General features: G+C 42.5%; 1 protein-coding gene across 7 annotated transcripts in view; it reads left to right on the forward strand.

Annotated features, from left to right (window-relative positions):
* Nucleotides 1–13501, forward strand: part of AFF2 (ALF transcription elongation factor 2) — a 368508-nt gene that overhangs the window by 29358 nt on the left and 325649 nt on the right. For 4 of the 7 annotated variants that reach the window (XM_061356774.1, XM_061356775.1, XM_061356777.1 and 1 more), the window contains exon 1: nt 1754–1963. The exons of 1 other annotated variant lie outside the window; for it this stretch is intronic. In XM_061356774.1, coding sequence (XP_061212758.1) covers nt 1917–1963 — 47 coding nt within the window. In that variant the 5' untranslated portion in view covers nt 1754–1916. Of the gene's footprint in view, nt 1–1752; nt 1964–13501 lie in introns of those variants that run through there. 2 more of the 7 variants (XR_009725983.1, XM_061356780.1) reach the window with 2 other exon arrangements.

The following is a 13501-nucleotide window of genomic DNA, read 5'->3' on the forward strand; positions in this document are numbered from 1 at the left end:
TACCTGTTTCTGGAGAAAAAATCTGAAAATGTGCCCCCACCTCCTATGTTTGTTCAAAGTACGGGCCACAAATGATGATTTTGAACAGGGCTTTTAAACCCAACAACAATGCTAAAATAAGAAACAGAAGAGGGGGTCTGATACTTGAGCAACATGTTTGAGTCTGTGAAGAGAGCAGAGGTGCTAGAAGGGAAATGCTGTGTGCACCTGCCTGCCACAGCGGGGATGGGAAGCAGCGCTCTGGGTTTTCTGGGTGTGAGCACAGATCGTCATCAGCACTGCCTGGCCTGAGCTCCCTCCCTGTGGGGGATCCACAGACACAAGATGCAAATGTCCCTCTTGCAGTGAAGCCCAGGCTAAGATGATGAGGTCTGCCACATTTGACTCCGCTGATAACAGTTCCACAGCTTTTCCTCTGCAATATTTTTTAACCCAGAAGCACTTATAAAACATTTGCGTACTCCTTAGGAAGGCAGAAATTGTGGATTACATTAGTTGCTCCACCACTGATCTAATTTATAATCTTAGATTTGTCTCTTAATTCTCAGGAAGCCCATAAAGATGCTTCTGTTAGAGGGTTCACTGCAGCCTCTGTGACAGAAGAGATGGGTGCTGTGACTGGCTGCGTGAACCTCCCAGTCTGGGCATGTTTCTAGAGATGGGACCTCACCAAAGCAGGGGTCCTTTCACACTTGATCAACATGGAGTCCCTGAGACCTGCTGGTACACAGGGAAGTCCAGGGTGCAACCAGTCCTATGGAAAACTGGAGTAATGAACTTAGCTTTGGTCTTGTCTCAGTGTATGTACTTGTTTGCTCAGCGGGTATATGTATTTGGAATGTTGTACTTATAAAATGGATATGGAAAATCATGATATGTTAGTGTTTAGAAGGCAGTTGGATACAAAGCACGTGGTCAGGGTGTGTGAACCTGGGTAGAAAATGATCTGATTTCGGGGATGGAGGACGCAGTGGGCCCCTTTCCCCTTTTGTATGTGTGTGAGGCAGCCTGTAACTGTGGTTGGCCTTCCCCTGGGCAGGTAGGTAGCAGGATGCTCTCTGCAGGAGCGTTCTGGGATGCCCTGTCCTGCTGATGCCCGCAGGTGAGCAGTGCCACTTCCCACCAGTCGCGAACACACGGGGCAGCAGGAAGGGCTCTGCCATCCCAGCGGGGAGCAGATGCTGCTCGCCGGCCCGGGGTGCTCGGGACGCCCCTTCTCGTTCACCCACCAGGCCGGGGATTTCCTGTGTCCCCTCTCGTCATCCTGCACCTCCCGGTAAAACTGACCCCGGGCGGGTCCGTGCTATACCCCTCGTATCAGCGGGAGCTCGGATCGTTCATTCACCGGAGTTCGCTTGGGCAATTATATTAGGGGTGCCTATTCTTGTATTAAGTGTTTTTCTCTTTCCTTTACCCCCGCTTCTTTCTCCCCTTCTCCGAGCGCAACCATGACGCTCTCGGATTATCCCTAGGCGAGAAGCCCCGCTGCCCACCCAATCCCTCCCCAAACTTCCAGGCGCACCGCGGCGTGGGACTGCGAGGCTCCGCCAGATCCCGCCGGTGCTGCGGCGGCGGCTCCATGCCGCGGCTTCGGGCCTCCCCGGCTCCTCCCCTCGCGGTGTGCGAGCGGGTGTGTGTGTGTGAGTGTGTGCGTGCGCCAGGGCCGCCGCCGCCGCCGCTCCCGCCGCTCCCAGCCGGGCAGCCAGCCGAGCCGCGCTGCTGGCGGCGGCGGCGGCGCTCCGCGAGCCCCGGGCGGCTCCGCGCGGCCCCGGCGGCCGCCGCTCCCCGCCGCTGCCCCTGCCCGTGCCCATGCCCATGCCGGCCGCGCTGCCCTAGCCGTGCTGGCTCGGCGCTCCTCGGCTCGGCGCGGGGCGGGGAGGGGGCACCACTTCTCTGAGTCTCCCCTCCACATCGTTATGGACCTATTCGACTTTTTCAGGGACTGGGACTTAGAGCAGCAGTGGTAGGTTGTTTTTTTTTTTTTCGGGTGTTTTTTGGGATTTTGTATTCTCCCCCCTCCTCCCCTTCCCCCGTCTCTCCACTCCTCTAACAGCTGCCGGTTTCCTCTCCTCCCTGCCCTTCTCGCTCCCCGGTGCCTTAGCCTTTGTTGAGGGGCGAAGCACCCGGTGCCCGCAGGGGCGCTGGTCCGCGCTGTGCCCGCGGCGAGCCGCGCCGGGGCCGCTGTACTCCGGCTACGCTCCGCAGCCGCGCTCCGGAGCCCCGGCCCCGGCCGGTGGGAGCACCTCGCGGTGCGTCGGCTGCGGGGCGAAGTTGAGCCGGCGGGGGAGCGCCGGGATATGCCGGGGTGCCGGCGGCAGCAGCCCCCTTCCCGGGCAGCGCAGTGCCGCGGAGCCGATGTTTTCCCCCGGAACGCGGCTTTGCTCACGTTGTGCTTACTGCTGTCAGTGACAATATTCCTTTCACGGGGGAAAACGCAACTGTAGTTTTGCCGTGTGGCACAGTTCAGCTGTAGCCCTGTTCAGTATTGTGTGTGTGTGGAGGCTGCTGGGGCTGGTTTTGCAGGTTTCCCCTTCTGGATGAAGCGTTATTGAAGTTAGTTTTGGAAGTGGGAAGATCAGTCCCCGTGATATTATAACAGGTTTCTCTTTCCTCCTCCCCGGTCTATTTCTTTTCTTTATTGCCCCCCCCCCCCCCCCCCTTTAAAAAAAAAAAAGTGGAATTTTAGTTTCTATTGCTCTTGCAGGTACGTGCACACCTTGAAAAGGTCGGTGCATCTGTTTTGTAAACTTGTCACCAAAGTGAATGTTAAGGAATTTTCTGTGGGTGACAAGTAGCTGGGAAAGTTAGAATTTAGGTAGGTATTTAGTTGCTTCCCCGGCTGGTTAATGAGGTCATGCTTATTCTGTGGCTGTTTTTACCAGTTCTTGCTTTACTTTTCAATTTAGCAAATACAATTCTTCAACTATGCACGGTGAAATTCAGCGGTTGGTTACTGCTTTGTTAAATGCTCTTAGGCTGGAGTGCAGTTTGCCACGAAAAAAAAGAGACTAAAATACTGTATTTTGTGATCCTAATCTCTAAATGTCACCCAGATTATATGTGTGTATGCATGAGCATTTGGACCTCATGTTTTGCAGAGGGTTTACTTTACTTTGTTGATAATACAAAGGTATGTCTAGGAAAAAGATAATATATTGAGTTAATAACTATTATTTTGCCAAACGCAGTTTAACAGCTATGGTTGGCAAATCCAAGATAATCAGAACCAAATACCTGTCACGTTCCATTTTACAGCAATTTGGAGTAAATCCTTGGAACCGTAAATTACACTGTATCAATATTAATCTGCAAGCAGGCGTTTTGGATCATGTGGGTGTTTTATCAGCTGTACATAAGCCATCATATTATATTTTTTAATAACCGTGCTGTTGTTATTTAAAAGTAATAATCACAATAAAATTAGTGCTCAATTAAATATTATGCTTCTACCCCACTATCTTTACTGTGCTGCACTAATTTATTTTGCAGACAACTGATAACCACCATATTACTACTCAAATAATATTTGCATATAATTTGCCTAATTTATAGCGTGGGCAACATCATTAATTTAATAGAAGCTGTTACAACCCAATATGTGGGTGTAGTTCGAATGCTAGGAACATAGGTATTGAGTTTTAATGTTTGCTTAATAGCTTACTTTCATTTGGCTGTGGTTTCATGTGGATTTAGAAATGTGCATCAGAAAGAAGGGAACTCTTGCGCGTCTGTTTTTCCATAAAATATGAACATATTGCCACTCATTCTAGAAATTCCATTTGCTTGCTTCCATAAGGTGAAATCTATTGGTTTTAGAGGTTTTTAAGGTCCGTGAGGAAAGAACATTTTTACTTTGACTGTTTCAAAGTGTTTGATATCTACACAAACTCTCTGTATGGCACAGGCATTCATAAATGATTACTCATTGCAGAGATCAAGTTGAATTTAGGTTTTAATAATCCAATTAATATGTGCAAGTACATATGTATATAATATGTAAGTATGTGATCTATGTGTATCCACAAACATTACATGTATCTTCTTGTACATGTAAAGATTTCTGTCTCTGACAAGTAGTCGTGTTGCTTACGGAGTTGAATTTAGTTCATCTGTCCATAAATATGTGCATGTGTATATATGTAATATGTTATGACATAATTTCTGTGTACCCAGAAATATGTGTGCTTACCCATGAAGGTTTATTGTTTTTTTGGCTGTTACTTCATAATATTTGTGTGGTTGCTTCATAATATTTACAAATAAGTATATATAACATGATGTGTGAATTGCTGCTTATTCTGAAACTGTCCTCCTCCCTTCTGTCTGTAGACTGTCCTTTGTAAAACATGTTTCACAAGCATTTATAAGGCAGTTACAGACCTTCTTCTGCATTCCTTGCAAACCCCAAACTTCTGCTAATCTGTGCTGCAGTCGCCAAGAAGGCAAGCTCAGGCCTACAGTGTGTGTGTGTGTGTGTCTGTGTTTCTATGTATTATCTGCATGCAGAGTACAGCAGACACATAGTCACCCTGTGAAATATACTAAAAAATACAACCTGAGGAGAGGTGGTTTTTTTAATCCCATGAAAAGGTGTAATGTATTCTCATTATATCACAGAATGACTGCCCAAAAGTTTGGGGCTGATGGGAAAAATACACTTATTTTCCACCCCCCCAAGTGGAGGTATGTCTTTGTGTCACTCCTTGAAATGTATTTTGTCAAGAACTGTCAGAGTTACAGCGTGCACTGCCGCTACATGTGTTCTTGAATTCTCACCTGGCGTGCCTGATGATTAGTGGGAGCTTTGTCTTGATACAAACTGCAGAATCAGCCATTTAGTTATCCATATTACAAGAGATCACAGTAGTATAAGCACGAGGTGTTTAATTGAACCTTCATCAAGAAAGTGGCTGGGAGGGTAGCCAGGGATTGGTGTGGGGTTTTTGGTTAACACTTGGGTAAAGTGTATAAAATAAGGCCTTGAATATCCCAGTGGATGCTTTGCTAGACTTCCAAGCTTGAAAAGCTGAAAAAAATACCAAAACCCCCAAACAATTTGAATAAATCCAAATGCTGGCTGAGGTGAAAGGGCCAGGGCTAAAGTCTGCTGTGATTCCTGGGTGAACAAGAAATGTTCACCTGGGCTTGCATTTAGTGTGAGCTATTCTGAGAGAGAAAGGAAGGGAGATGGATATAATGAAAAGCTTGAATGCCTGTGTGCACCAAGGGGACCACTTGCTGTTAAAAATCAAATTTCATCTTTTAAATCACTTTCCACGCTTGTCTGTGGTAACCAAGTAAATGAAATCTTCAGGTGTCCTGGGACCATGTGGCTAGATTTGAACCTGTTTACAGAGTAAGGTGGTGCCATTAATCAGCAGCTGGGAAGCAACAAAACCCAACAAAACCCCAAGCACCCCAGAATATAAAGCTCCTCAGTAACACAAACAAAGGTGGAGAGATTCGTGGTTTACATTTTGTTTATTGTCATTGGTATTAATATTTACGTGCTCAATCTTTAAAAAAAAGTAGAAGTCAAGAAAACTAAGTCCCTTAGTGAGGGAAACGCATGGTGAGGTATATAAAATAAAACCTGGTTGAAGGGAAATAAGCTCAGCAGGCAAGAGTATTGTCATGGCTGTGTGGTTGTGATGGGGAAGACTTCTAACTGCAGAGAAACAAATCTCTTGGGTTTTTTTTTTGTTGTGTTTTTTTTTTTTCTTTTTCGTATTATGTATCACAAGTAGCCTAATTACAGCCAAACCAACAAACTGCCAGTTATACAGGAAGAAGCTTAAACTCACTAAACTGTTATATAAATAGAAAGTTCAAAGGTCTGTTTGTGGCTGACAAAGCTGAGAACAGGCCATCTGTGGGCCAGGTTCCTCTCCTGTAAGAATGTAAAAACATGCAGCATGCGGTGGTAGCGTGTACTTTCAACGTAGTCCTCAACCTGGAGGGGGTGATCCTGCTCTCCAGACAAAGGTGGACTGTTTCAGTTCCAGCCTTGGATATTTCCTCCCCTTCATCCACCTTCCCCCTCCCCTCTTTGCCTTGTGCCTCTGCAGAAGACCTTCTCAGTTACTGTTTCTTCACCAGGGTCTGCAATAGCTCACTAAGTGAAAAGTCCTCTGGATGTGGAGAGTGTTGTGGAATGTGTGAAGCAGAGTAGATAGACTCTTGGGGGATTAGATTGATTTTTGTATTTTTATTTTTTTTATATTTTGGGATGATGGTGGGAGCATTAGTAAAGGAGGAAGGCACATTTTGAATGGATTTCTGTAAGGTTTTTCGCCCCCTCCCTTTCTTTTCCTTAAGGATATTACAGTTGAATTGCAGTTGCTTTATGGATTTGTATTACAGACATCCCTGAGTAATTATTTGAAAATGTTTCATTTTCAATTTGCTTTGAAAGTGTAAATGGATGGATTGTGTGGCTGCTGGTGGGTGGGTGAAGGGGATTAGAGGCTGTCAAAACAAGCAGCTGAGGAAGACCAAAAATAGTCTTGGGCCAAAACCTGTATTTGAAGTACATCCTGATTTAGTAATTCTTCCCTGGCTGGTATTGAACTCCATGGAGTGTAAATCTTAAAAGAATTTGGCCGTTTGCAAACATTAAGCTCATATCTATCCTATGAGGCAAAATTACTATCAGTTTAATAGCATTTGAATTGTTTTCCTAATGATTCATTCAAGAATTTAATTACTTCTAAAATATACAAATTGGGATAGGGAGTAGATTCTTCAGATACTGTTCAGCTGTCCTGAAGCCAGGCAGAACTTCAGAGCAGTTAAGCACTTTGTATATGAATGCCTATTGTATTGTTTGGGATTTTCTTTTTGAGTAAAAGATGGTGTTGTGATGCAGGTCCTTCAGTGAAGCAGAATTGCTCCTTTTGTTTGTCTGACAAGACAGTCATTGCAACCTGTAATTTAACTAAATAATTTAATGGGTAAATGTGACATTCTACAGAAAAATTAAATGTACTAAATGATTGCTGAAGGAATGGATGGACACTGCTGGTCTTTTTGAGCTTCTTAGGACTGGGACAGTGTGTTCCAGTGTCATTGGAAGAGTGTGGTGAAGCTCTTTGTGTTATGAGGCCCAAATTCTGTTTTTATATGAGTCATGCAAAATTCTCATCATGCAAGGGACAAAATTGACTCTAAGACCTAGAAAAGGCATGTGGGCCTTACGATAGGCAGGTGTGTAGTTTTAAGCACACAGGCAGTCCTACTGAGGCAGCTCTTGGTTTCAAGTTTTACTGAGCTGGGTTCTTGATCACTCCGAAAATACTCAGCATGTTTTACTAATGACTAAACCCCAGTTTTCCATGTATTTGGTAATGGAAACTGGTGTCATTTTTTACTGTATTATGCACATCCATTTGCCTGAAATCTACCAGCAGTTTTACATGTTTGTACAAATAACTGGGCAGACAGAAAGAATGAAAATATTAAATGTAATTAAAAAAATCTACAAGAATTGTAAGAAATATTTTATACATTGAACCAAGGAAGTATGTGAAATCCAAGTATCTAAACAGACCCCATCCTGTATTTTCTTGGTGCCTTTAGTTTGTGGTAATGGAGTTTGTACAGAGCACTTAAAGGATTGGGCCCTTGAATGTTTGTTACATGTGTATAATGAATGAATAACATAAAGTAACTGTGTCTTCCTTCAGCTTGGGCCTGAGCCAGTAGCCAGTGATGTCAGTGGAGATGCTCCCAGTTGTCTTCAGAGAGTACTGGATTTGACTGTCTTTTGACTAAAATGCAGACTTGGGGAAATGTGGAGCAACTCTCTAATGACAAGGATCAGCAAGGCACTTTGCACCCACCTAATACTACGCACGTGGAAAAACTCCACAGAACTCAGTTCTGAACCTGTTCAGTTTGAATTTACTGTCTTTCTTTGAGAAGAAAGAAAAATGGAGAAGACTGAATCTTTTCTCTATAGAGCCATCAAACATCTGTTAACACTGAAAACTGAAACTGTGCCACAATTCTAGGTTTTGCAATGTTACGAATTCATTCTTAAGCATTGAACAAGAAGGTAGTAAATCTACTAATGTGTCAAGTTAGTATAACCTTCCAGACCACTCACAATACAGTCAGGAGTTCACAATAGTGACTTGAAAAGACAGCTTTCTCATCCTTTTATTGTTACTGAATGCTCTATGTTGATGCTTTCTAATCAAAATATTTGAATTGTTCTAATAGCTTTGGTCAGAGGTCAGAAGTATGTTACTCCTGACCAATGGGTAACTGCATTGATAAAAAATGAGAGGAAGGCAGGCAGTCAGTATCTTATAGCATGCCAGTAGCTTTTAAGCTCCAGTGTGAATAACTTCTAATGATACAGTTGTCTGACCAAAGATTCCCAAAAAGGGCAAGTGCTATTCAATCTGCATTTGTGAGTGAAGGTTTTGGGGAATGAACTCGGGAGTTTGTTTTCAAAAACCCTGTACTGGAGCCCAGTCTCAATGAAACTTGAGAGGAATTGCATATTGCTTCTTAATTTCAGCAAGACTCCTGTTGAATGTGGTCAGTGCAATGGGTTTACAAGGTTAGGCTTGTAGTGCAGAGAAATAATCTGGAACTAGAGGGCTGAGTTAAAGGAATAAACCAAAACTTCCTGCAGTTAACTTCCCAGCTGTTACAAACTGTTTTATCGTGAAGACAATGTTTTTTGACTTGTACATAGCAGATCCACACCATAAATTATTGTGACTTTTAAACAAAGGTCTAGTCAGTAGTTTCTTCTTCTGTAAAACTTTATATCACATTTTAATGGCATGTTATGGATGTGTTCAGGCCAAGCCCCCAAGAGAAGAGAACTTCTACTGGAGGAATTTTTTCATTGTTTGACCACAGCGATTAATCTGTGTCTTTTTACTGGAGATTATCCATGAGTCCTTATTCCAGGTAGTTTGAGATGCTGAGGTTATAGGAGAGTGGGAGATGATACCACAACTGGAGGTTGATATTCATTGTAGGTCACACAGAGAACGGGGGAATGCCATTTACTACGTACAATGTGTAAGTCTTGTTTAGTGAGGAGCTGTAGTCAGCAATTCAGATTCCTGACTTGGATGCTGCGTGGTGCTACCAGTTATAGTGAGATATGAATAGCCCACTCATGATTATATGTTTTTATAGGGGTGGGCTATTAACAAGCAGGAAAGAAGAAAACAAGATAGAGCACCAAGTTAAAAATCACTCAGTTGTTCCTTTGACAAGTATTATAATAGCTATTTTTGTATCACTGTGGGTGTACATGGTGTTGTGGAATAAGTAATTCTGTAGCTCTGCATTGCTTTCAGTGCCTGGGGCTCAAACCTGCAGATGTCTTACTACTGAGATTAGGGCTTTTCCTTATGGTGCTTTGCATGGCCTATTGTCAGGATTTGGCTGTAGTTTAAAAGTTTTCTTCTTGGTCATTCACGTGTAGGCCCTTGTGGTAGGTGGTGGTATCTGCATCCTACGAAGGGATGGACACCTAAAAGTAAGATGGGGTAAAAATGGAGCAGTACTTGGTGGCTCGTGATCTGTGCTGAGAAGGTGGCTTCACAACGGAATGTTTTTAATTTAAAGTATTTTTAGGTGAGAGGGTAACAATCCATTATGTAGGTCTACTTGTTCTTTTTTTTCATCCTTTACTGTATCACTGGGTTAGGTCTAGATTTTATTTGTGAAGAAGAAGGCAAACAACTGTCAGTAGAGAAAGCAAATGCAAAGCTTTAAATATAAAATCAGGAAATACAAAATGTCATTAAGGTTGTCAGTTCCCATTTATTTCAGTCTCCTGTCATGAGGGAGGCTAAGATCCTGCAGTGCTACAGTGTTTAGGCGAATTTGTTTCTATGCTGCTGTCAGTAACCATGTTTATATTTGAGAATGCTGTATTCAAGACTTGGAAAAATAAATGCCTTTTAATTATGAGTCTCTTTGTCTGCATAGAGGCCAGTGTGCAAGATGATTTCAGGGGCCTTGATTTCAGAAGGTTGCACACTTTTTAGGTCCCCATACTGAACTCTCAGGTGAGGTACTCATAGCCTGGGGTAGCCAATTCATGAATAAAAACTTTGGGCTGCTCTTTCGAATGTGGGAGTGATTTTTCTTCCAGTTTCTTTCCTGTAGAACAATGGAATGACATTCTTCCTGGTGTTTCCTATGAAGAATAATGATGAGGAATTATCTTCTCTGTCTACAAGTGTTTAAAAACTCATTAGTTAGGGTCCTTGAAAGAATTCCAATACGAGTCAGTGGGTGTGGTGAAGCTGATTGTAATGGGAAGCGGACTGGGCCCTGGGGCTGGTGGTCAGCGGGGAGGCAGAGTGTAAAGAATACTGTGCATATGCTATGGTAAGCATTTTCATAGATCTCTGTGGGAGAGGACAATGGCTTTGGAGCTCATATTTACTCAAAAAGCAGCCCTTTGATTTTCATGGGTTTATGCTTCACTGCACATTGGAAAGCCCATTTGTCTTCACCAAGTCTTTGAAGAGGCATAGGTGAAGGGATTGAGGCTTTGGCCAAGGACTGAGGATAGCAGTTGCTTGGAGAAGGAGATAAGTTGCCTGGCTTTTTTTGGTAATACTTGGCAGAGTTGTTGTCATCCTTGTTAAGTTTGCTAAATCAAGGAATAGAGCATGGATTTTCTTACTGGCTCTGCCACTGGAAAGTCACTTTGTGACTGTCAGAGTTGGGTAATGATGTTTACATCTTTGGTAATTTGCCCTTTTTCTTTTTTTGTTAGATGGAAAGCGTGAGAGAGGAGGACTGGTTGTTTTGGCTGTGTGGTTGGTTACCTTTGGTGTTCCTGTTCATTTTTTCATCTTCCTGGGGGTCAGCACAGATACTTTTTTTTCTACTCTGAACTTCCCTCTAGCTGTACAGTGCTTCACTAGCTTGCTTGTACTACCTTACCTACAAGAAGAGTGAACAGTGTTGATGCAGATTTTATATGGCACAGCTTATGCATTGAGCTCCTGTGTTGGATTCAGCTTTTGTGCTGAGGATATAAGACACATGTTTAGAAAAATGGAGTGACTTTTCTGGCCACAGATGTTCCAAGCAATGCTGATTTATGTCTCTCTGCTTTGCCTCCTTTTGTAAAGTGAGAAGAATAGCATCTCAGAATTTTACTGGTAGACTGAGGCATTTTGCATCAGTCTGCCATCAGTTACCCCATCTTATCCACAGGGGAATGGGAAAAAAGGAGTGAAATAACTTAACAGAAGGGCTCTGCATTGGTCAGGGCTGCTGTCAGCTGAGTTCCAGTTCACTGGTTGTCTACTCTGATGGGTATATTTTCCTATTCCGCAGGGGTGTGATGAGGTTAAGTCCCTTAATGTTTATGAATGCTTATGGTGATAGAGCAAGACAGGAACCTAGGCAGATGTATTAGTAGGGGAAAGGCAAGCCCATAAAGAGAAATGGTAGGATTTGGGCAGAGCATATCTACAAGAAAAGGTGATCAAAGCACAGAAACTCTTCTGAAGGGCAGAATTCATTTACATTGTGCATATTTGGTATAATTTACCCTGTTCTCAGCTGGACAGTGAAGGCCGTGGACCTTTCAGCGATAGAATGATCTTGTTACTTCAGAAGACTTGTCATTTCCTGAGTCTTACAGCAAAGCTTTGTATATGCGCCTGCAGCTTAAGTAAATGTCATGTCTTGGATGCTTCACTGAGTAGTACATCTACACGTTTTCAGAAGCATTGTTGGTCTTTGAGCCAGCTGCCTTTGTTTCTAGCAAACCGCTGCTTTGTTGGTTAACCCTGGGCATAAGTTTTCTTCACATATGTTATTAGATTGAACATATTTTCTATTTATACCACTTGGGGATACAAATTACTGTGTTGCACTTAGCAAGCACTAGGAAGAGTTCATCTTTGTGGTGTAAAGAAAAAAAATAGTCAGAATTTTATTTGAAGGTCCTTTCTTTCCAGGTTCAAGGGAAAACAGACAGGAAAAACAATTGCTGGTCCCAGAAAGCAGGAGGTATTTGAACATACTTGTTTTAATAGATTGTGTTGGTGGAATTTGGTTCTGAAATTAACAATGGGATTTTGAAGAAGGGAATGAATTTTTATGACATCCTGGTAAGGTAATTAGAGAGATTATTAGTAGCATACATACTTACAAGTATTGTGTCCATGGCTTTGATAGTTGTCTGTGGGCCAGTAAAATTGCACTAGAGGGCTGAGCCAAAGGCCACTGCAGCCAGTTGAAGTTTTTCATTGATTTAGTGAGCTCTAAAACGTACTTAGCGAAAGCTTCCTTTGCTTTCTCACTCCGTTTCTGGAGAAGATGACCTTTAACTACTCTGAGGTAGAGCTCCAGAAATGTTATGCAATATATTACAATATTTTTGTTACTGCTCAGTTTTTCCTTCTCTCTTTAAAGAGCCCTTGCCCAAACTGACTGTTTTATGTGCATGTTGAGGGATCACAGATAAGGGAACATAATTAAAGAGGGGTTTGAAATTTGTGTAGGAAAACACCTTTTTGCTCATTTGGAGTCCTACAGCCCCATCAGCAGGATGTAGAGCATGTTTGGATTGTAGACCATAACTAGGTGTTACCCTCATCAGGGTAATAAATAATACACTTCCCTGTCACTTCACTGTGCCTGGTTCTTTCCCCATTACCCAAGACAAGCTGTTGTGTGAGAATTTTGCCTGGTTGTAGACTGCTCATGAATCTTGCAATACATGACATGCAGACATCTAACAAACATGACTAGAAACTGCATAAAATACAAAGGCATAACACAGAAGTCATATGTTTGAAAACACGTTAGAGCTTCTCAAATAACCTGATATCTAGAAGATTTTTTTCCTCCTGTTTATCCATAGCCAGGAGTGTTCTGCTAGATGCATTTCAACCAGATCAGGGTTATTTTAGATTTTGTAATGCTGCTTGCTTGTGTAAACTCATGCAATCTGCCTGCAGATTCAACTTCAATGATAAAATGTCTCATCAAAAAATTGAGGCAGGCTAGAATGTTTGGTTAAGATTTAATATCTTTCTAACTAATTGTAACGTAGTGTCAATATATGCCCTAATGTCTGTGGAAAGAACATAAATGATATAGTTCCATTGTAGTAGGTCTTTTGTAAAAATTAATGGTTAGGTGGATGTCTGAGGCAAGGGCGAGAGAATTGATAAACCTATTCCAAAGGGCTTGAAAAGTTGACGTGAATTCTAAATGTAGATTAGAAGCAAATGATGACAGCCAAGCCAGCATTACCTCAGTTGATTAATTTATAAGGATACTGGTCAATGATTTTAACCAACAGCTATGCATAGTAGAATTCTAATGGGATCTGTCTGTTAAGATTACATAAAGTAGAGCATTTGATTTATTTCATAGCTTTCCAACGCTCCACTTTAACTTCATACAAATAATGCATTAGTCACACTGGATAAAATGGCGTATTGAATAAAGTTGTGATTTTGTCTGCCTCTTATAATCTGATTTTTTATAA

The sequence above is a fragment of the Neopsephotus bourkii genome, unplaced genomic scaffold (genome assembly GCF_033783945.1).
Source record: "Neopsephotus bourkii isolate Nb327-2 ecotype Australia unplaced genomic scaffold, CSIRO-AGI_Nbou_v1 NB_867, whole genome shotgun sequence".
Classification (NCBI taxonomy): domain Eukaryota; kingdom Metazoa; phylum Chordata; class Aves; order Psittaciformes; family Psittacidae; genus Neopsephotus; species Neopsephotus bourkii.